Genomic DNA, 25,501 nt, shown 5'->3' with positions numbered 1-25,501 from the left:
GAATAGGCAATTTGATACCTCAAAAAGGTCACACAATTTAAGAACTTTAGATAAAAATAGAGTATTTTACAGTTTGAAAAGTATGATGGAAATAAATTTAATTTTAGGCTTTATTTAGGAGATAAGTTAGTCTTAAAAAAGCAAGCTACTTAGTCTGTCCCCAAACTTGACAAGCATATCTGAAATGAGAGTGAAAGATTGCATGATACATATTAAGCAAATTTTAATGATTAACATAATGACAAATTTTAGCTAACATGCTATTCGATTTGCTTAATTTTAATGCTAAGTCTTGAGGATGCAATGGAATAGATAAACTAGAGTCTATTTTGATTATAAGATATTTAATAGAGTTAACTAGATTTATTTTCTGCCCACTTAATCTGAAATATAATTGCTTATTTAATTTTGTTCAAACAGATTTCTGTTTTTTTTTTAATTAAGAGATTGAAACTGAGCCATTAGCAATATTAGCAAGATTGTGATTCATATTTATATTAAATTTTTAAAGTAACTTATTAATTAGGAGCAAGTTGGTGTAATCTGTAAAATGATAAGCAGTGGAAATTTAAGTAAAACACTTAAATCATTGTTAAAATTAAGAAAAAGTAATGGTTTTAAAACCGAGCCTTATGGAGCTTTTTTATTTCAATTAATACTTAGATAAAGTGTTTATTATCGATGATTTGTCTAATTTTCTCTGCTATTTCTATTAATGAATGAGTTGGTAAGTGTTTATTGCAAAACCAAACTGGAGTTTGTTTTCTTACTTATGGTATGCATCTCAGATCTGGGGACAAACCAAAAATAAATCTTTAAGAACGAAGCCATCAAAATTATTAAAATAACTCCTAATTTTTGGAGCCATTTTTCAATCTGAGACATTGCAATTAGTAAAAATTAGTTTACCTTTGCAGTAAAATGACTTCTATCATCTCAGATGGAAAAATGGCTCCAACTATTAGAAGTTGAAATATCTCTGTACAATTATTTGAAACAATTTTTAACAGAATAAATTATTACGTACTTCGTCAACCTCGTTTATATTTATTAAATATAAACATCATTTTATGTTTATATTTAATAAATATAAACATAATAGTATAAACCGTTTGTATTATTATTATTGTAATATTAATAACAGTATAAATTATGTCAAATATTATTATTATTAAATAATAATAATAATAACAATAATAACAATAATAATAATAAGAACAATTAATATACATTGATTTAATTATAACAAAATACATTAAACTTTTTTCCTTTGTTTTTAGTGTGTGTATTTATTTTCTTCGATTATTGTTCGAACATTATTTTACTATTTTACGAGGTCTCTGCTTAAATTAAATTTATACTTTTGCATAGTCTCTTCAAAAAAGTAGTATAACAATATTTTTTTAATCATGTTGTATAAAGTATTTATGTTGAACGTGCGTGAATCATATCGATAGATAGTCTGGTAGTCTACAAGACAATATACAGAGTAGAATTTATTATCAACTTGGAAAACGAGTTATATATCATCGGAAAGCTTATTCTTTTTTTAAATAAGAAATCTTAATTATTTTGTGAGAAAAAACACATTTTTCATATAGGGTCAATTAAATTGTAGTGGAGTTAATATTTACAATACTTTATTGCAATTTTTGTTATGCAACTGTCTACTAAAGGTTAGGTTTTGTTATGCGGTAAAAAGTGATGAACTATTTTATAACCATGGAGACAATAAATCAAGTGATCAAGAATAAATTCAAAGCTCGAATGGTCATCATCCTGGATGGGTAAAACCAAAAAGTCGAATTCGTAGATAAAAAGAGGTTTCAGTTTATGAATACTTTAAAAATTTTAAGAAAACAAAACAAAACAAAACAAAATGATTAAAATAGTTTGTTAAATACGCGCAGATAAAAAAGCAGATACTTCATTACCCCCTCCTCCTCCCACTTTCTCAAAAAGGCACTTTACGCAACAACGACGGGAGAGCTTTGCAACGGTTTTCGCTTTACCGTTGCATTTTATCCCGTCTGTGAAAATTATTATTTTACGCATTTTGCTGTGTACGACGGTTTATAAATTTGTAAACAAACAAAATGGCCGTTACATTTCAAGAAGCGAGAGAACTTGCGTTAGCGGCATTTTGCACTAATATTATTGACGAAGACACTTTTGCAATGCTATACAACATAAATTACAGTAATAACCTAAATCTTCCTTACGAGAATTATGATAGATTTGATATTGATAATCTTTGCGATGACGAATGCTTAAATGAATTTCGATTTTATAAAAATGACATTTATAAACTTCGAGAAGTCTTAAGAATACCTGAAGAAATTGTCTGCTATAACCGTGTAAAAATTAATGGGATTAAAGCATTATGTATGTTTCTTAAACGTTTTTCTTATCCATGTCGGTATTCTGACATGATTCCCCGGTTCGCAAGACCTGTACCTCAAATATGCATGTCAACAAACTTAATAATGTCACATATTTTTGGCAATTTTGGATATTTATTAAGAGATTTTAATCAAACTTGGTTAGCACCTGCTCAGCTGTCAATATTTAGCAACGCTATTACTAACAAAGGAGCACCATTACAGAACTGTTGGGGATTTATTGATGGCACTGTTCGCCCAGTTTGTCGACCTCAAGAAAGTCAGAGGTTAATTTATAATGGTCATAAAAGGGTACATGCTATCAAATTTCAATCGGTAGTAGCTCCAAATGGATTGATAGCTTTTTTAGACGGACCCTACGAAGGTAGAAAACACGACAGTGGAATGCTAGCTGAGTCTGGGTTGCTAAACAACCTAAACATGTTTTCTTTTTCACAAAATGGTCAGCCACTTTGCATATATGGTGATCCTGCTTATCCTTTAAGAATCCATTTGCAGTCACCATTTAGGAACAATGCAGCAGGGTTAACGGCGGATCAGTTAGCCTATAATAAAGCAATGAGTCAAGTTCGAACATCAGTGGAATGGGTGTTTGGTGATATAGTCAACTACTTTTCATTTTTAGACTTTAAAAAGAACTTAAAAATAGGACTCAGTTCAGTTGGTTAAAAATGTATATCACGTGTGCATTGTTGAGAAATGCACATACATGTTGTTATAAATGTACTACTTCAACTTATTTTGGGTTAGATCCACCTTCATTAGAAGATTATTTTCAACAACAATAAACAATTCAATACAAAAAACTTTTATTTTATTATTTTCTTAAATCTTAAAAGATTCTTTACATTATGATAATCATACATTAAAGCATTTAAAAACTTTTTAAATTTTATTAACGGGTGATGTGGAAGTTATCGGACAAAATAAAAACGTCAATAACTTATTTATAAATAAAAAAACAAACTACTATTATATATTTTTTTAAATAAAGCATTTATCTTTTAATAAAAATGTATTATTTTTTATATGAAAAAACACCACCATTTGCCATTGATCTCAATTTTGCTCTGACGCCTTTTGTATGCGACTGTAAAAAGTTCAAATCAATTTCTTGTAGTTTTAGTTTAATGCGATCAATCAAAACTTGCTCTGTTGAAGCTTGCCGATCTCCCTCGTAAACCTTCTGTGCCAAATGTCCCCAAAAATTTTCTATTGGTCGTACTTGAGGCACATTTGGGGGATTGGATTCTTTATCAACGTAATAGACATATTGGTCCATCCAATTTTGAGAACCTTTAGAATAATGAGAACTTGCTAAATCTGGCCAAAATAAATAGTTAAAGTCTCCATGATACTTGTGAATAAATGGAAGAAGTCGTTTTTCTAAACATTCATTAATATAGATTGATGAATTGATCGCTACAGCCTTGGAAGTGCGAAACAATGGCTCGGACATACCACGGTCAGATATGGCTGTCCAAATTAATAATTTTTTTGGAAAGTTCTCTTTTCCTATAAAACGAACACTTTCTGGGCATGTCTTTTTGTTGTTTGTGTAGTATCCAGAATTTCCAGGCATGTTGTCCCCTGCAAAACAAAAATATTTTTCGTCATCGATGACTAGAAGCGATTTTGTGTTATAGAGTTGGTTAACTAATTTCCTGCTTCTTTTCTTGGCCTTTATTTGTTGTTCTATAGTGTATTTTGGAGTCTTTTCACCTTTTCTATATTTAATATTCATTTTTTTTAACTGACGACCAATCGTCGATTGATTTACACCGAATTTAATACCTATTTTTCTCTGACTGACCCCTTTTCGATTGTTGACAAGTCTCGTTAATTCGGCTTTCTTTTCTCTAGTCTAGGAGGTCGGACGACCAGGGTGCTTTCTATCAGAAAGCGATTGAACAGTTTCATGTCTTTTTAGGTTATCATATATTGTACTTCGAGCAAATCCTTTCTTTTCAAAATGATTTACGATTTTTTTTTTTTTATATTAGGTTTATTTACAAAAAACATTTTTAGTCGCTTTCGAAAAGATTCTCGTTCAGCTGCATTTAATCTCATTTTAAATAATTGTGTTTCAAATAATAAAGTTTATATTTTATAGAACGTTTATGCCTAGGCATAAAACCACAAAAACTAATTATTATGCTCAAATAATGAAATTAGGATTTGTCCGATAACTTCCGCATCACCCGTTATCTATGTTATGTTAAGAATTTGTAGTATGAATTCAACAAATAGTAAAATTTTTTGAAACTGATGTTATAAAATATTATTTAAAATAATATTAAAAATAATTTGGCTTATTAAAAACAAAATTTTTATTGTCAAACAATCATAATTAATATAAACAATATTAATTTTAAAATAATGTGTGTGTGCGTGTATATATATATATATATATATATATATATATATATATATATATATATATATATATATATATATATATATATATATTCGCATACACACACATTCATATCTAGTTATTTAGTTTTTCAAATAATATTAAAAATAATTTGGCTTATTAAAAACAAAATTTTTATTGTCAAACAATCATAATTAATATAAACAATATTAATTTTAAAATAATGTGTGTGTGCGTGTATATATATATATATATATATATATATATATATATATATATATATATATATATATATATATATATATATATATATATATATATATATATATATATATTCGCATACACACACATTCATATCTAGTTATTTAGTTTTTCAATCAATGCAGAAAACAGCTGAGTCTGCTGTTGTTGTGATTGCATTAAAGATACCATTAGTTGCTGCTGATTTTGTTGCTGTATTACATTCTGTTCATGTAACTGTTCCATCATAGAAGAATAAATGCTTTGTTGTTGGGCCATTAACAACGACTTATTTTCCATTTGCTCTCTTTGAAGTTCTAAAGCAGACACCTTGATTTTCAATTCCTCTTTTTTCAAATCTGCATTGGTTTTGGATTGTTGCATAAGAAATGATATTGTATCAGAGCCTTTACCTCGCACTTTTTTTGTTTTTTTTTCATTACCATCATTATTACGAGATTTCGTTTCAGCAAAAGTTTCCAAACATCGTCGTCTTATTTCCTCGGCTTGAACCTTTTCAATATTGTTCTTTGCAGCATCATCTTTATCAACAATATTAGCTTTATCAATTATTTCTTGAATACCAATTTCAGTATCAGTTAGATCAGGAAGACTAATGACACTTAGCTTTTCTTCATCTGACATTTTTTTCTTGAAAGATTTTTCTAGTAAATTAAATCTCTAACAGCACGTTGATTTACTCTAAATTTAGGACTTTCAGTTAAATTTAAAATATCAGATATTTCAGTCCAGGCATCACCTCTCTTTGTAGAGCCACGTTTATACTTGTGTGGTACAATAACTAATATTTCTCTAATCATTAAATCATCGTGAGTATCTCAACGGGTGCTCTACAAAGAAAAATATATAACTTAATTATTTTTATATAACTTAAAGATAAACTTTCTAAAAATGATTCATCTTATCGTTTTTAAGTTATTTATGAAAATACAGAAAGTTACACTATTTATAACTGTATAGCTTAATATTAAATTAATATTAAGTAACACGAATAAAAACTGTTAACATAATAACATAATTTAAACTTAAAATTAATTTTTTCAAACTGGAGCGCGTAAAGATTTAGCAATGATAAGATCATTTACTTTAGCCTTAAGTTTATGGAAAGTTTGACTTTCCAACAACAAATTAAATTTAAAGTTGAATATTGATAATTGAAACATATTAATTTAATTATTTGTTTATATTTTAAAATATTTAATATTTAAAACGGTTTATAATAAAAAATATTGTACATACATTCGTTTTTTTCCAACAAAACTTTCACTATTTGACGCCATGCTTTACAAAAAAACTCATGTTGCAGAGACAACTTTAAAAATTGAAATTTAAAGTCGACCGAAAACATCACAACGCCAATTAGGGTTTTCCACACAAATATTTGCAAATAATTCCGTCTTAAAGCTCTCCCGTCGTTGTTGCGTAAAGTGCCTAAAATCTATTTTGAGACGGCCCTCCGTATAATAAATAGGACATTTCCGCCTTATTTAAAGAGCATCTATACACAGGGCCGTTCTTAGGATAACTTTAAGGAGGCGGAGTGGGGTGGACGACCTATATGTTTTTTGTCAAATAAGGCTTTAAAGTTTTTTTTTTGCTAACCAAGTTATTTCAATTGTCGCAGCACCTTTTTGGTAGTGTACAAAAATTGCATCTATCTATGGTTAATTACTGTTCAAAATTTGACATCCCACGGACAAAATGTTTTGTATTAACAAGTAGCTTAAAATTGCGCAAAAATCTACTAACATAATTTTTTTTCAGGATATTTTTAATAATTAATACGATTTCTTTTCTATTCATTTTCTGAACTCTTTTTTTCTAATGTTTTTAATCTTGAAACAATTATTTACAGAAGCGGATCTAGGGTACGTCTAATAAGTCTTAAGACGTACCCAAAAATGTCAAAAATATAAATTATACTATATTCGATTATTAATTGAATTTTAAAAAAGTAATATCTTTTTTACTGAACTGTCAACTCAATAAGATTTAAGTACTACGCTTGCGTTTTACATTTACGGGCAATTGTGAAATAAAAATACCAATGGTTCTTGTTTAAAGCGATTTTTAAAACGTATATGAAAGTATCTTAACCGGAGGTTTAAGCAATTCTTGATAAATAATATTTACCTAAACAGATCAATAGACGTACCCAATTTTATTTTAATATATAATTGAAAATCTTTTTAAATTTTTATTTAGCTTGTTAAAAAAATAATTGAAAATTTTCTTTACTTATAACAATTTTTGGACGTACCTCATGCATAACACCCTTAATAAATTTTTGACGAAATCTATTGTTTTGCAATCATCAGGAGGTAAAAATAATGATAATATTCTATAAGTGATAAAATACATCAATAGACATACCCAGTATTATTTCATTATATTATTTATCTTTATATTTAATTTAGTTTTCATTATTTATTTTTTAAATATTCTGTTTTTTTTATAAAAAAAACACTGTCGGACGTACCCTAACACATACACCCTAATATACATACGAATAATTCAAAATATCCAAAATTTGTTTAATTTTAAATGTTCAAGCATTAATTTGTCTGTCCGAATATTAATTTAAAATGTCAATCAATCAAGAAATTAAAAACAATATGTTACAAAATGATAAGACAAAATTGATTTCTTTGAAAGATATGTTAGAAAAAAATATTAGTTCTTGTAAAGATATTATTATTGTCGACTCTTGCAAAGCAGAAAAAACTCTTAAAATTTTTGAAATCTATCTTCCAAAAAGTTTTAAAGAAAAACATAATGGCAATTTTGTTGTTTTAAGGTATTTTTTTTCATACAAATACATTAATTATTATATTTTATGTATATCTCAGGTCTCAATCAGCTGGAAACTGTCTGTACAGTTCTATCTCCTTGTGTCTAACTGGAAATAACTGTATGGCTAATGATTTAAGATTACAGACCTCAATTGAATTATTCTTAAATGCCGAATTTTATTCTAATCATCCAACTTTTCATAATGCTTTTGTTAATAATACTAGCTCTTTTCTATGCTTTGATAACATTCTTCCTTTATCAGTATCACTAAATTCTTTGGATTCAGGAAAAAAAAGTATAAATTTAGTTCAAGAAGAAGCTATTAATAATTGTAACAATGAAAACTGGTCTTCTTTCCTTTGTATTCTTGCATTATCAAGTGATTGCAATAAGAAAATAGAATGTTTATATCCAGATTTTGGTCTACATAAGTTTAAAACTTTATTCAGCTCTACTATTGTACCTCGTATAACCTCTTTAAACAATATTGAGTCTTTTTATCTCCTTTTTTGTTATGAAGGTGTTTTATATGATTTTTCTGCTCCTTTCCAACACAACCATTATACCCCTGTGATAATAAAAGAAAACTTAAAACGAAAAATTTCAAATGAAAGCACCAAAATGTCGCAGACTAAAATAAAATTTTATTTCGAGGCCAAACATCAAGATAGTAGTCTTTTATTGGATAATATAAAAAGGAAACCAATGGAAGTCTCTACTCAACCACCATTATCATTATCAAAATTTAGTAAAATTACATGTTGTGAATCATTTTCTTTACCGTCCAATAATTATGATATTGGTTATTTGGTTTCTAACTATACTAGTTATTCAAATGTTGCAAAAACCTTAAGTAATTCTGAACTTCAACATTTAGTTAAATCTGTTTTTGTACCTTGTAAAACATATTCTTTTCCTAAAAATCTGAATGGGCGAAGTTTTCAATTTATGTGGATGGAAAAATTTCCATGGCTCACATATTCGAAAATATTTGATGGAGCCTTTTGTTTGCCATGTGTACTTTTTGGGTGCAATTTTCCATCTTAATGTAGTTTAGTCGAAAGATTATTTAGTAAGCCTTTTGATCGCTGAAATGAAGCTTCTCGTTACTTTCAGATACATGCATTTGGCAAAACCAATGATAGGTCTGTCTGCAGAAATAAAAGCTTACATGTAAAAACTGCTGAAGTTTTATTTTCAATGCCGTCCACGTTGGGTGGAAAAAGTAAATGGATTAGACACTTTTCAAGAACTTTTTATTCCTTTGGTCTCTTGTCTTGAAGAGATGTCTTTAAATGTAAGTAAGAGTTTTAATCACTCAACATCTTCAAGTGCATCGTCTCTTCTGAAACTAATTACAGGTTTTGATTTTATTGTTGCTATGTGCATAACAAGAAATCACGATTCCTTTGTTAGACTATCTCAGTGTTGAACTAGACACAAGGTTTGATGATACTACCTTAAAATGTTATAAAGCACTTGTGCTAGTTCCTAGAAAAATGATTTCAGTAGTGCAATGTTCTCGTGACACCAGTTGGAAAGACTCCATCATATCTTTCAGTGACTTTTAAGGAACAGATTTACCGAATCAGCTTGCTTTGTCTGGTGAGCTTGATTTATGGGAAGCCTTCTGGTTAAATTTTAAAGGAGATATCCCTTCTAATATTTCTGAGACTTTAAAAGCGATAAATTTTCCTGGTTTTGAAAACATAAAAGTTTGTCTAAAGTTACTTGCTACCTTTCCATTAACTTTAAGTGAGTGTGAGCGGTCATTTTCTTCGCTTCGGCGCCTAAGAAATTACATGCGAAGCACCATGGTTCAGGACCGCCTAAATGGTTTAGCATTAATGAATATTCATACCGAGATAGTTATAGATATAAAAAAAGTCATTGATAAGTTTGCTACTATTAATCGTAGATTAACTTTTAAATAAAATTGAAATAAATATAAAATATATTTAAAAAAAATTTAAATATATAAAGTTTAAAAAAATACAAGTTACTAAAAATAAAAACAGAACAAAAAAAGTCATCTTTATTTGCGACTGGTAAAAAAAAAACGGCTATTTTCATAACCTTAAATCTTTTTAAAACATTTGGCATAAAGAAATTATTGGCATACATCGCGTTACACGTTGGTTTCAGATATATCGTTGTTGCTGTTATCATTCTTTGTAAATGCTATGTTGTAATAATTATAGTGTAAACGTTTTTATTTTTTGAAGTTTTATGTATTATGCAAATTTAAATAGAATAAAGATTTTAAAACTTACTTTTGCTATGCAAAATGTAAAACTAAGATTGCGGCATCTAATTTCTTTATATAAAATTCAATATTTATTATTATAATAAGTAATTATTTTGTTATATTTATATTTTTTATGTTTGTTACAATATAAACATAATATATAATTATTTACGATAAAAATATAAGATGTGTAAAATGTGTAAGATTATAATTTAAAAATGGAATGTGAAAATATTAAGCTAATTTGTGAGTATAAATAAATCTAACTTGTCAATATAAATAAATTTCTAAATTTTATGTAAATATACGATTTTACTATGGTAAGATGTCCTAGTAATATCCTTGCGTATTTTTTTTATAAATACAGAGTTGTCACTAGGGAAGAGCGGTGTCTAACCCCCCGCCCCCTACAAAAACTTCATTGAAAAATTAGTCGGCAAATTTAGACTTGTATTAGGCAAGTTTTTAACTATAGTCAGCAAATGTCAGTAAACGATGACTTTTTTTTTTTTAGAAGTAACTCGTCAAAAACATACGTTTCCCTCCCTCCCCCTCCTCCTCCTTGAAGATCTTTTCGGAATGGCCCTGTGTATATATATGGTGTATTAATCCTTCCCCTCCAACTCCGGAATTGTGGGGGGGGGGGGGGGAAATTGCTCGTGGAAAAATCAGATGTACCCAAAAAATTTCCTGGATCCGCCCCTGATTTAAGCAGCGAAATTTCCATCATTATTATCTATTACTAATTATTTCCCACATAAATGATTAGGTATGATTATTCTTTTTTTTTTTTTGCTACAGGTTGTGAACTGAGCAAGCAGTAAGCAACAAAGCTGACAAAATCTTCGAAGCGCGAAACATTAAACTGCCCATGCTCTTCTAGTGTTGTTTAGTTTATTATACGTTATTGTTTTTTATATGGTATTTTCTTCAAAGTTGGTACTAATTTTGTAGCTCTTCTATCTATTTTTTCTAACTTTACGATATCTTGTTTCAAATAAGAACATCATACTTGGATTGCAAACTCAAGATGTGGTATAACAAAAGTTGGATATAATTTTATTACTGTATTTTAATCAAAGTTTTAGAAGAGCGAGCATTTGATTTGATTACCTACAGTTTTAGATTGCCTTATTTCAATATCTAATTGTAATTTTTTTATATCTATATATCTGACGTAATAATATATTTTATATCTATATATCTAATAATATATTTTATATCTATATATCGTAATAATAATTTTATATCTATATATCTGACGTAATAATATTTATAATTTTACTCTCATCTGCAAATGTTTTAATATAATTTTCTACTGTATCTTGTAAATCGTTTATAAAAATAAAAAATAAAAAACCCAAGAGAAAAGCCTGTTGGAACCCTATTGTAAACTATTAACTATTTTGATGTACTTTTCTTCAAAATCATTCTTTGTTTTCTGTTATGTAAGTAAGCTACTATTTAATTAAGTATTACTTCAACAATACCATATGAGTTCAATTGTATCATCAAACGCATATGAGGTATGACGCATATGAGGTAAATGCATATGACTTTATCAAATACTTTTCAAAAATTTGTATACAAAGAATCGACACAGCATCCATTCTCAATAGCGTTAAATAAAATACCTTGTGTTTTTAGCAGATTAGTGGTACAAGTTATGTTCTTTCAAAAACCATGTTGGTTACTATTTAACAAATCATGTGTTAACATGTAATCCATATTTTTGTCACTTAAGATTGATAAAAAAAGTTTTGCATCAAACTGACATTAATGAAATTAGACTATAATTTGCTAAATTATTTTTGTCACCTTTTTTGTATAGTGTAGTTACTTTTGCCATCAACTTCAGTAAAACTTTTTCTTATTTTAAAGAATCTTTTGGTAAAGAGTTTATTACAATTTTCACCAAAACAATAGACATCGGTTTGTGTATTCTAAAAAACTCTACCAAGTAAAGCCACTGCACTTTTAAAACTAAAAATTTCAGGAAAGTGACGTAATTTTTCATTTGATTCCTAAGAATATTTTTAATGATATTTTATTATATCATTTTTTTCCAACGGTAATTTACCGGTTTTCTTACTTGACAAACCTCTGCATGAGTTGATGACAGAACCTGATGTTACCAAAAGTAAGCAAGTCTTTATGTGTAGAAATACGTAATTTTTTTTTTTTGAATGAGGCTCGCAGAATCAATAAAAATCTTTATTGTGGGCTTCTTGAGAATTTTCCAATAATTGTACATCATTTTTGCAATACATATGCAAGATTTTTGATGTAAACATGTGTCAGTCAAGACATTGCAAACTTTTCCATCTCTAATTGAGAGTACAGCAACTTGAGATTCTTTGAGTTTTACAGATGTTGGAATAAGTAAAGATTTTTAAAACCTGATAAGTTTCTGTTACAGTGGAAAGATTTTAATTGCTAATTTAATAACTAATTGGTGGGCAATAAAGTGTCAATGAAGGTCGCAGATTTTACCAAATAATATTTAGGTCGTCACTCAGCCTCAACTACAAGCAAAAACTCATCAGTAGCATCAGAGTTTGTAGATCTCTTTGTGACCATAGCTCTAATCACATCCCCATTTACTCATTAATGTGAATGGCGTAGTAAAAGTAAGATTTTTAAGAAATTTGCATTGGGATTCAATTAAGCATTTAGTAGTTTTATCAAGTATGAATTGTAGTTTAATTTCGGCACGTGTTTCTGTAACAGAAATATGTTCAGTTAATGGATAACACAAGTTTTTCAACTTGCATGGTTTATAATAAGATGGAAACACTTTATGCTATAAATATCTAAATACCATTTTCGCGTCTGTTTTTAACAATGAAAAGTACATTTAGAGTCAATGTAATAAGCAAATAGCTTGTCACGATTTAACTTTTTCAACTTGCCATCACAAATAAAGTCTTTTGATTTTGTTTTTCCTGATGATTCTAAACATTTCTGATTAAAGTAGATTGGTTTCCGCGCCCTGAAAAACGTCATACTACTTCAGCAGCTATGGTCAACTTCAACTTTCCATTTTTTGGTTTTAAAAGACGAGTCTTTTTTGAATATGGGGATACAAAAAGTTTGGCTTGGGTACATGTGGATACAAAAATCTATAAATTAAAAAATAAAAAATAATTTTTTTTTTGCAGTTTTAACGCAGTTTTTCAAACCATATTCTAATACATATTGCTTTTTTGAATAAGATATTTAATGTAATTAAATAGTGCTTACTCTCTAAAGTAAAATCACTGCAATAAGATGATTCCTTTCTTAAAATTTTGTTAAATGGTATTAAAAACGATGTAAATCTGTAACTAAATTTTTTCAAAAATGAAATCAGATTTTAATGTCTTTTTATTTCCTTACGACTTATTGATCTGGAATGTTTTTCATAATTAACACCGCAAGTTATTACCAATGTTGGATAGTTCCAAAATTGATTGTATAACGCTGAAGTTAGCATCCACCACGTTTTTTTGTTCTTATTTTAAAAAATGCTTCTTGCTTTAAATTTGACGTGTATTCCAAATATTTTAACCAAGCAATAACAATTAACGACAAGGTAAGCAGTACCCAAAGGTTTTTCCCACCCTGAGTAAACCTAATTTATAACAGCTGCGGAAAGATGGTTAAAGCAATGACCGCAGAATCAAAGGTTTTGCTCCAGTTATTTTTGGAAAAAAACAAACAAAGAAAAGTATATATATAAATTTATATATTGCATTCTATATAACAATAGAAGTTGTCAACCTAATAAAAATAGATTTTAATTAACAGACTGTTAAAACAGTGAACTATTTAAACATAATATAATAAAATTTTGTCATAAAAAAACTTAAAGTTTTTTTAATCTTGCTAATTTGTAAAAGCGCATATTCTTGAACCAATTTGTAAATTGAACGTCTTCCATTGAAATATCTTTACACAAGTTTTCTCCCGATTTACGTTCATAATTGGCAAGTAAACGTTTTGATGTTTCTGTAACTTTGTAAAAATTACAAAAACCCTGTAAATCAGTATTCCATTGTTTTAGCTTTTTGACGTCTTCGTCAAAGCTCAGAGGACTGGTCTTTATTTTCTTCCAAAAGGTTTCGTTAAAGTGTTTATAAATTGCTGCGTCAAGCTTGTTCCAATCAAAAACTTTTTTAGTAGCGTCATTTATATCATTAGTGTTGTTGTCTTTAAACTTTCGTGCATTGTGAACATAAAACACAACGTCTTCTAACTCCCAGTTCAATTCGTTCTTCAACATCACTAGAGACTCTTCCTTGTATTCCATGATCATAACCAGATGAATGTTTTGTGAAATAGAATATAAAACTTTATTTATATATTCGGATGTTTCATTCCATATATCAAAACCTAGATCAAATGCGTTTGGGTTTTTAGCTAAAGCAAAGACACCTCCAGCAGACTTTAGATCTAAAGATTGAAGTAACCGTTTTAAATAAAACTCTGGAATTTTAAAAAACTCATCTAATAAAGGCAAGTTTTCACTAAGGTTAAAATATTTTTTGAACTCCAAATACTGAGCTGCGGAATCGAACTGTGAGTAAGGTTCTCTAATTATTGTGATTATTTTAGTGCCTGGATGCATGATTTTTAACATTTTTTCTTTGTCAAACACAGCGTGATTGAATAGCATATCGTATACTTCATCTTTTTTGTGTAAATATAGAAAATTTTCGTCAAATTTTTCAGGATAGCAAAACCGATGGTCACATTGAGGCAAAGCAACATTTAGTTTATTTGACTTTGAATATCTTTGCATAATGTTGGTTATAGTAGAAGAACCTGTTTTATGTGTTTTAAGAAAAATCACATTGTTTTGATTCTTTTTTGAAATATTCACCCTAAAGATAAAGAAAAAAAAGGTATATAAAGAATATTTTTTATATTTTCAAAAATATTAAGAAAAATTATTTATTTTTCTTCCCATGATGCTGGATTAAGCTACCCCATACTTACTAATAGAAAACAAACATTTTATTTTTAGTAACAGCTTATTTTAATAATATTTTTGTTTAATAAAGTAAAAAACTTACGGGTTGTAGTTTACAAAATAATGTTACGTACCGATAAACATATTGAATAACATAACTTAAAACTTAGCGACTTTAAAAATAATATGCTACTTTCTCGTCAAAAAAACTGAAAATTCGACCCCTCGCAGGCCAATGAAATCAAATAATAAAAAAAATTTTCAAAACATAGCTAATAACTAGTAGTAACTATTTACCATTAAAGTGATTGTCAAAACTCTTAAGATGTCTCCAATATTACAATGTTTCATGTTGCCCCATGTATCATGATGTTTCATTCTCCCCTAGTTCAATGGCCGTGTCTAATTTATTGATAAGCATAAAGTAATTTTAATATAATTTTAAATTAACTAATTAAAAAAAATTTATTAGGTAAATAAAAGATAAACATTTACTTTAAGTAAAAAAAACATAATTAACCTGTAATTTTTTGTTTAATATTTTATTTTTATTATTTATTATTATTTAAATTTTTTTTTAGTTTAAATTCAAAGCTAATTTTGGGACAGAGATTTTTAGTGTTGGTACGTTTAGGTACGGTATTAGTCTTGTATTAGTCTTTTTTTCTTTCTTATATACTTACATATATTGTTATATACAATAAAATTATAAAGGCTTTTGGGGCTTGGTGATGATACTAAGTTTATCTTTTTCGAGCCCCTGTCATTTAACTATTTGTTTTTATCAGTTAGAATTGTAAATTATTTTCTTATTGGCAAATACATACACACAAAAGTGAGGGGATTTTTACCAAAAAAAAGCAAAATTTTTAACATCTTGATCCCATCTGGTTATAAATCCTTGTGTTTGTATTACCCCCATTAATTCCTTAGCAAACTTTAACCCCCTCTTATTATATATAAAATTAAATATATACAAGCTATATGTTTATAACATTTTATGTTTCATGTTTAAATGTAAAACTCATTTATCTCCTGATGTATTCATAAACCTTTATAATGTAAAACCCATCAACAAATACAAACTTCGTAATGGAAAAAATCTCCGAAAACCTTTCTATTACAACTATTTGTTTCTTATCGCGGTCATTATTTATGGAATAAAATAGTTTTACCTAATTTTGATTAGTCTTTGAAATAGACTTTAACTTCTTCCAAACGAAAATTAAAATAAGTTATCTTTTCAACAGAAAATACTTTTTCTTGTTTTTAGTTCTTTTGTTTCATATGTTTTATCCAGTATATTTATATTTTAAAAGCGCAGTTATATATAGTTTATGTTGATTTATTTTTATTAGTTAATTTGATTTTTTATTATTATTGTTATTATTGTTATTATTAGCATTATTATTATTATATTTAATATTGTAAAGGGCTTCATGATAAGATCATATGATCTTCTGGAAGTCCTGCCGATTATATTTGTAATAAAGTTATTCTGTAGTTGTAATTTTTTATTGAAGGCAAATAAATATATCCAAAAAAATAAAAAAATTTTAGGATGTTTAAAAAATAAAAACATGTTTCGAATATTAGTTTAGCATTTTTGCTAAAAGTACTGCTACTGGAGTGAATTTTACACAAGTACAAGTAAACGTTACCGGTCGAAAAGTTCACGCAAGGAAAAGTAAAAGTGCAGCTCATTAAAAATATACTCAAAAGTTACTGTGTTACTTTTTTAACAGCCATTGTCAAATAACAGAGCTGTTGAATAGCATAACATAAACAACTTTTTCTCGCATAGACCTGTTGAAAAACAAAAACAAGGCCATACCTATTGAAAAACAACAATGCATATTAAATATTATTGTCAACCCTAAGATTCATTTTACACAAAAATGAATAAGTTGTAGCAAACAGATAAGGCAATAAGATTACAGATAAGGCACAATAGATTACATAATATCATAAAAAAAGGAAATCCTATAATTCTCCTATAATTTGCTCCTATAATTTCAGTCTTATCAGTTTAATTAAACTTTGGCAGAAGGATTGTAACAGTGATCAGTTCTAGGTCTTAAGTTATTCCGCTAAAAAGTTTTTAGACACCATCCTGAATTACTGTCATAAGGGACAGCCACATTTCGGAGGATGTTTCAAGGCTGCTGAGTTTTCCCATTTGTGTGTTGGTCTCAGGCTAAAGAATGTCAATCTCCTTTTCAACAGGTTTCATAAGAGTGTAATATTCTGTCAGGAAAACAATTTCAGCTGGATTCAGCAAGTAGGACCCATAACAAATGCAAATTTATAGACTTTTATTTTGCAGGAATTGGTATGGATTAAATATTGAAAAAATATAACGAGAAATTCTTTAAGAAATTATTTCAATCAGTATCATTTTATACCTCTTTAATTACATTGGTCAAGTTATATAAAAAAAAAACTCATATTCTCAATTTGAATTCCACACATTTCTGATAGCATCTCAATCTTTTTCTTGTTTAATTCTTAAGATTCTTATCACAGCTATGTATGTCGAGTTCTACCTAGTCTAACTTAGCCGGATGAGCTTGTATTTCTCTTCAACAGTTTTTGTTGCCAAGTATGATCAACTTGTCTTGTTCTACATTGCTTGGTAATTCCCAAAGGCAGCTTGATAGCCATTTGTACGTGTTATTGCCAAGCAGCAATAGTTTCTAGCCAGCACAAATACATTGGGTTAACGTATGCAAAACTATCGGGAACGCTGGCTATTTTTCCTGATGCAAATCCAACGTTAATTCAATGTCAAGGGTTTAGCAATGATATCAATGAAAAGATTAATACCAAGGCATTAAAAACGGCTTTGCACAATAACGTTGGTCCAACGTATGTAAAAACATTGCAAAAGTTGATTGTTTTTACAATCAAATGTCGATCCAATGTGTATATTGCCCAATGTTGGTTTAATGTATTACGTTGATTCAGTGTGTATACAACCAAAGTTGATTCAATGCATATGGATCAACGTTGATCTAACGTATACAACCCAACTTTGATTCAAAGTATATGGATCAACGTTAAAACAATGTATTCAACCCAACGTTGCAAATGCAAAATTATAAAACTTAAACAAAATATTCTGTGAGTTTTTAAATATTAAACCACAAGCAAGTCTATTGGTGGATAAATGTTATAATTGACATCCGTAATAATAAATTTTAATATTTCAAAGTTTATGGGTGTATATGTAAATATATAGTGATCGACCGAAACCAATATTTGAGCCGAAACCGAAAGTACCGAAATTTCGGTTCAGTGAAGCCGTTGCCGAAACCAAAACTGAAATTTCGGCCGAAATTTGTAAAAGAATGTTTAAAATCCTTAACCTTTTATGATCACCGAATTAAAGCAAAAAAAGCTATTTTACATATATCTAAGCAATCACCGTGAAACATAGTTTAAATTTATAATATATCAAGACATTTCAATAATTAAAGGTAATAATTGAAGTATTTTCTCTGTGAAATACATTTTTTTTTCCTGTTTTCTGGCAAAAGTTTGTTTCTTTCATTTGAAAGAATGTATCCAGCAGTTAAAAACAATCTTTTTACTTCGGTAGATGGTGGTGGAGGTCTAAAGAATCTCTTTGCTACTTTTGCCAAAAACCAAACTTTGCTTTTAATGTTGTTTTCTAATATAAATATATGAAACTTCAGACCTTCTTCGGAGTTTGAATCAATTTTTGAGATATTATCAACCTAACCAGGCTTTGCAAATTGCAACATTTCAGCCCTCTGCCATTTTGTTCTGGTGTCAAATAAGGATATTGTTCTTTTTTTAATTGTAATAGACTCAACTTGATCTGAAGTTGGTATATTTTCAGGACTGCCGGTAGTTATGAGTATTGCTTTTTCAGCTAGGAGATTTTTTAGAGTAAACGACTTCTTAAATGTGATGAAATTCCGCTAAGTGATTGAAGTTTTGGATTGTGAGATCCGCGAGATATTCTCAATTTGCAGTTGTTGCAAGTTCCGTATTTGAAATCACTAGCTGCCACGGTAAAATGATTCCATAAACCAGTTTTTTATCGATTATTTTCTATTGTAAAATTTTAGTGCTGAGAAACTTTTGATGAAACTATTGGTTTGGGTTGCTTTACTTAAATGTTAATTCATTTTAAGAATGATTTGAGATTAGTAACTTAAAACTATTATGTAACGTGATTTCAATTAAAATTTCTACAAGTGTTATAATTAAAAATTGATTTTCATAACAAACGATCACAATAAAGAAATCGTCATGATCCCACTCTTAATTAAAACTTAAAAAAAATCTTATAAAAGTTTCGGTTCATTTCGGTTGCGATTTGAACCGAAATTTCGGCCGAAACAGAAAAAGTAAAAAAATTGTTGAAACAGAAATTTCGGTTTCGGTTTCGGCCGAAGCCGAAGTTTTCCGTTCCGTAAAAAAGTTTATTGTATAATTAAAAGTTGTAATTTATTTGAAAAAAAACAAAACGTTTCCGTTTTGTTTTTCTTCAAATAAATTACAACTTTTTTAAACCCTTTTGACAACATGTTTCATCGATGTTAATTGACATCATCATGTATAAGAAATTAGTTACAATTCCTGAATCTAAATAATTTTTTAAAATTTAATAAAAATTTAATAGTTTTTACAATAGTTACCATAGTTACATTTTTTAAAATAAATAATTATCATGTAATGCTGGATACATTGGTAAAACCACCAGACACTACACTACAAGGATTTCAGAACATTTAAATTCAGATAAGGCCTCCCATATTTACACACATCTCTATTCATCACAAAAATGCAAAAATTTAACAAATCTTGATTGCTTTTCCATTATTGACAGAGCTTCCATCAAGTTCTTCCTTCAAGCTCAAAATTAAGGAATCCATATTGAAATGGAAACCCCTCTTCTTAATACATAATTAAAATCATACGCTATTACTATAACAATATAATTTCTCAATTTTTTTACTTTTATTTCCTATTCTTTTTATTGTTAATTACCTCACACCTTTCGTGTAATCTTTTGTAAAACTTCATGGTAGTTATTCATTTTATAAAATGTAACTATGGTAACTATTGTAAAAACTATTATTGTTGGAAAAAGATCTGCAAGTATAGATTTAAATGTTTTCCTTATTTCTTCGAAGCAAGGATTGGAAGTTTTTTTGAATAAGCCTTGGATGTGGGCATGCTTAGATAACAAGTCTATCTTTTCTCAACCCAATATTTTTTAATAAACCCATCAATGAATTTCCTGCATATAACCTGGTGTTTCATTGTTCATGTAAAATTGATGGAAAGCAGAAATTGCAAACTTCGTTTTAGAAGTAGTTGACCTACTATGAGTCATTAATAAAAGTCTGCCATTTATAGTAATTAGAAAAACTTTCCTAATTCTACCAAGGCCATTGTGTGGTTTATGTTCTAGCCCTCACAGTTATTAGCAAAAACGTATAATTTCTTCACACTTGAATTAACAAAACTTTTTAAATAACCATGTATGAAACTGTAAGTAAGTGCTGCGTATCACCTCTCTAAGGTTTTCACATCAATCCAATAAGCTGTCACCCCTATGAAACTTTACTGGTGCGCAGACCAACAATCAGTAGACGTGGCAACAGTAGCCTGTTTTTACTGAGGTGTTAGAGCAAAGTCTTCTACAAGTGAATGGTAGCATCGTCAACTCTGATACGAAGAGAGGGTCTGGATGTGACTTTGTAATGTGGATTATTTGCATGTAAAAGATCTTTAAATCAGGTTGTTCAACCAATAAAAACCTTCACAAATAAATTTGATCATAACCTTGTCACGTTTTTCCTGTAACACGTTTGTTTGCACCCATTGCTAACACTTATTTTACCTTGCTTGACTGAGATTTCTGGTGATTGCAGAGTTCGCTTCTGTGTTGCCGCAAAGTCAACGTATCAGTAAATACATTATCAACATAAACTGATAATTTTTCGATCATTTGTTGCAACATTTTGATTTGGTGTTAGCAAAGTTTACTAAAAATAATCTTAGGTTCGCAAACAGCATAACGTTATTTTGAGTTGAGTGACATGTGAAGCCAAATTAAAAATTCGCCACAATGGCGAATTTCTAATTTGGCTTCACATGTCACAAAATGCCATCTTCTGTTTTTTAAAATTTTTTTGCTAGAGCGTTTATTGCACAACAATACTAAGTTGTGGAATATATATTTGCGCGGCAGTAATAAAGAATGATTAATTTAATTTAATATCTTACTATAATTTAAAACGGAATAAATAGAGACGGTGAGGTAAATAGAGACAGAAGAAAAGTTTTTTGGATTTTTATAAATCCAATAAACTTTTATAGTTTTTTATAGGATAGATGATAAACCAGTGAAACTTTTTTTCTTATCAAGTATGACTCAGGCCCATATTTGTTGATAACATTTTGATTTTGCTAAAACATTACCGATAGAAGTAAATTATTTTAAAAATGGTTCAAAAACATGAAAAAAAGTAAATGTGAAAAAACATTTTTGGCACAGACAAAAGCACTAAAGGTGTAGTTGTGAAACGTTACCAAGTTGTTGCATAAGCAATTTAACGAAACTGTAAGAAATTGCAGAACACACTGTTCAGCTTTTCCCAAATAATAGGATGTAAGAATCAACTAATTCTTGAACGTATTTTTTTTTTAGTTTTAAGAATATACTGTACTTAAACATTATTTTAGTTTCATTTCAAAAAGTAATGCATTAGTTAAACGGTGCGTATTTTTGTACTTTTACAATTTAGTTTGTATGACATTTTTTATAGCTAATTTGTATTCATTATGTGTCACTGTGCCCCATTTATGTTTTATATAATTGTACTAAAATTATGTAACTTTGATGCTCAGAACCTTTTAATAACTATTGTAATAAAAATTTTAGTAATACATTTTTGTTTTATAGAAAATGAAGGTTTTGTTCAATTGTGTGCGTATTAAATATTCAGGTTAAATGTTATCAGTGTACCTTCTGAGGTCACTGGTAACATTTACTGATAACTGGCTACACAAATGCATTTTTAAAAATCTCTAACAGCGTTCCTACTATAACCCTTTTAGAGGTAGAATGGAGACAGATATCTAAAATAGTTGGTGTCTTTATAGGAACAGTATATAGCCATACATAGCACAAAAAAATACAAAACTATATCTGAGTCACTTGTAGCAGAAAAACCCTAAAAACTGTCTCTATTTATCCCATTTCACGATACTTCATTTCTTTATTTTGAATAAAATTAGGGGTGAAATAGGGATGTCTTGCAAAATTAGGGGTGAAATAGGGATGTCTATCAAAACTAGGGGGGAATTAGGGGTGTCTTGCAAAATTAGGGGTGAAATAGGGGTGTCTTGCAAAATTTGACAAAACAAAAAACAAAAAGTTAAAATTTAAACAATTTTTTTAAAAAAAGGTTTTTTTAAGGAAATTTATCAATTTTAGTTAAGTTTAAACTAAACTTCTATGTGACGAAAAAGTTTTATTTAAAAAGTTTCTAGTTTAAATTAAACAACTAAATTTCTAAGTGTGTTTATTGACAAAATTGATTCATGGTCAGCTTTCATAAACGCCATCAACTCTGAAATGTCTAAAGCCTTTGGTATACTTTTTAAAGATAGAACAAAGTTATCACAAAAAAATTTAAACCTTCGTAGCTTATTCTTTATGCATAGTCTTCTAGCATACGTTAAAATAGCATAGGGAAGACAAAGTTGATGCCCCTCTATTTACTACAGAAATATACTTCTAGATCAACATATCCTAAAATAAACTTACCATGTTAAACCTCCATCTTAAAATACTACAGTGAGGTGCAGAGTTATAACCTCACCTGTATAGAAACCTTAAAAATATCTTTCAAAGTTTGTTGATCAAATTCAATTTGTAGATCATTTTTTTAAATAAACAAAATAATTTACATGAATCTATTTATACTTTAATTAACTCAAATTAAAAAACCGTTTAAACCCGTGGTGCACAACTATATATAATCTCATTATCTAAATTGCATCAAAAGCCATCACAAAATTGCAGCAAATTCCGTTTTCAAATTAAATTTATTACATTTTAAAATTAGAGAAATTACAATCCGATGAAGAAAAAGGCAAGATTGAAGCCTACAGGTCATTGCGTTTATCAAATAGGGATATTGCTTGCAAACTGAGACGCTCACGACGTTTGATCAATAATTTTGTAAATGATCCAAGAAATTATTGCACGAAACATCAAAGTGGTAGAAAACCTTTACTTTGAGCTCGCCAACAGCGACGAATTGTGTTTGCCACTAGTAACCTTATAATATCCGCGAACAAATAGGCGCTGATTTGGGATTGAAATGCTCAAGACGGATAGTGAATCGTGCAATTGACAAATCAGACGTTCTTCTACATGCAAAAAAAACGCAGCACTAACTGGAGCGCACAAACGCACTCGTCTTCAAAGAGCCAAGGGCCACATGACTTGGGAAGATCCAGGTTCTAAACGAGCTCTGGACAAATTTTGGCGTCACGGTAAAGAAGGAGGCGTAAACTTCCTGTTTAAATGCACTTCCGCGGTGTTCTATGACAAGACCCTAAGGACTTCTTGGGGCACCTGAAAAAAAAAAAAAAAAAAAAAAAAAAAGGAAAAAGAAAGGCGAGAAATTGTGTAGTCCGATGAAAAAAAATTCAATCTTGATGGTCCAGATGGCTTCAATTCCTACTGACATGACATTAGAAAAGAGAAAATATTTTCAAAAAGAAGGGCTATTGGAGGTGGAGAAGTAATGATTTTGGGTGCGTTCGGTTATTTTGGAAAACATTTCGATTGGCTTTATTACTACTAAATTAAATGCTGAAGGAAATAGAAATGGTCATATGAAGGATATTTCGCAAAAATTTGTTATCAACAATTTTATTTTCCAACAAGATAATGCTCCAATTCATAGAGCAAAGTCAAATATCTCATGGTTTACCGGCAAGAAAATTCAATTATTAGAATGACCAGCGCTCTCACCTGATTTAAATCCAATTGAAAAAGTATGGTGCATCTTAGCAAGACGTGGTTATCCAGAAGGGAAATAGTATTCGAATGTCGATGAACTTAAAAAAGCAATTGTACATGTTTGCAAGAACGTATCTCTTACAGATCTTAGAAAACATTCGAAAAGTATGGTAAATCGAATATTTGAAGTTATTCATAATGGCGGCAATAAAACAAAGCATTAACAGCAAATTCAATTTGCAATGCAAAACATTATGAAATTTTATAGAGTTAAATTGAAATGAGGTTATATTTTTGTACCATCATTTTTCTAAAATTTTAAAGTCAATTAACGAAATGATACCAGAATCGATTACAAATAAAATATTAATCAATTGAATAATTTAAAAATAGTTATTTAATTATTTGTAAGATCTTGAATTTTTGGTGAGGTTATAAATTTGCATCGAACTGTATATATAAAGTTCTCTCTCTCTTTTTATTTTATCAGTTATTTGGTTGGTTTTAGAAGTCTTAACTGTCTTATCATAAAGCACCGCGGAATAGCATTTAACCAAGAAGTAACACCTCCTTTCTTTCTTTTTTCAGGGTCAAATTTTAATTCGAAATTTTGAAAACAACTTTTTTTAAGGGCATCTTCAAAAATTTGTTTAGGGGAATTAAATACATTTTCATTAAAGGAGTTTTGTTTTAGCCTGTTATTAATTGAAATTATATATATATATATATATATATATATATATATATATATATATATATATATATATATATATATATATATATATATATATATATATATATATATATATATATATATATATATATATATATATATATACATACATATATATATAAATATATATATATATATATATATATATATATATATATATATATATATATATATATATATATAATATATATATATATTATATATATATATAATATATATATATATAATATATATATATATATATATATATATATATATATATATAATATATATATATATATATATATATATATATATATATATATATATATATATATATATATATATATATATATATATATATATATATATATATATATATATATATATATATATGAAACAATACGGTTAAAAAAGTAAGCCTACCTGGTGGAAAAGTCCGTCAATATATTAATATGTTGAGTTATAGGATTACAATTATAACTGAAAATAATTTCCCAAAAAGAGAAAATTATTTTAAAGTTCATTATGAAAAGAACTTCGAAAATAAAATAAATAATAAAAACTAAAAACGTTTTTTGTGACTATTGTAGAGCGCTCAAAAATGTTTTACTATAATAGCCAGTTACTTAAATACAAAAATGATGTACAAAAACCTGGAGCATAATTAATGAAATTTTAGGTGAAGAATTCTGAAAAAACACTGGCCTACTATAAAGAGTTAAAACGTTTCTA

General features: G+C 28.3%; 2 protein-coding genes across 2 annotated transcripts; both read right to left on the bottom strand.

Moving 5' to 3' along the window:
- Window positions 1-3,420: 3,420 nt before the first annotated feature.
- LOC136083151 (uncharacterized) lies at window positions 3,421-4,146 on the bottom strand. The gene has a single exon (XM_065802556.1). It carries the CDS (start codon window positions 4,144-4,146, stop codon window positions 3,421-3,423), a length of 726 nt encoding a protein of 241 aa, XP_065658628.1.
- Window positions 4,147-13,844: 9,698 nt separating this feature from the next.
- LOC101237080 (galactose-3-O-sulfotransferase 3) lies at window positions 13,845-14,942 on the bottom strand. Its single transcript, XM_065804335.1, has one exon. It carries the CDS (start codon window positions 14,862-14,864, stop codon window positions 13,929-13,931), a length of 936 nt encoding a protein of 311 aa, XP_065660407.1. The 5' UTR covers window positions 14,865-14,942; the 3' UTR covers window positions 13,845-13,928.
- Window positions 14,943-25,501: the final 10,559 nt, after the last annotated feature.

Source organism: Hydra vulgaris, chromosome 08, assembly GCF_038396675.1.
Source record: "Hydra vulgaris chromosome 08, alternate assembly HydraT2T_AEP".
In the NCBI taxonomy this organism is placed as follows: Eukaryota; Metazoa; Cnidaria; class Hydrozoa; order Anthoathecata; family Hydridae; genus Hydra; species Hydra vulgaris.
Note: the sequence above shows the minus strand (reverse complement) of the source record. Positions and strands in the feature narration are given on the sequence as shown.

Excerpts from the sequence above, each read along its gene's own strand:
- LOC101237080 (XM_065804335.1), bottom strand. The coding sequence starts at position 14,864 with ATGCAAAGATATTCAAAGTCAAATAAACTAAATGTTGCTTTGCCTCAA.
- LOC136083151 (XM_065802556.1), bottom strand. The coding sequence starts at position 4,146 with ATGAATATTAAATATAGAAAAGGTGAAAAGACTCCAAAATACACTATA.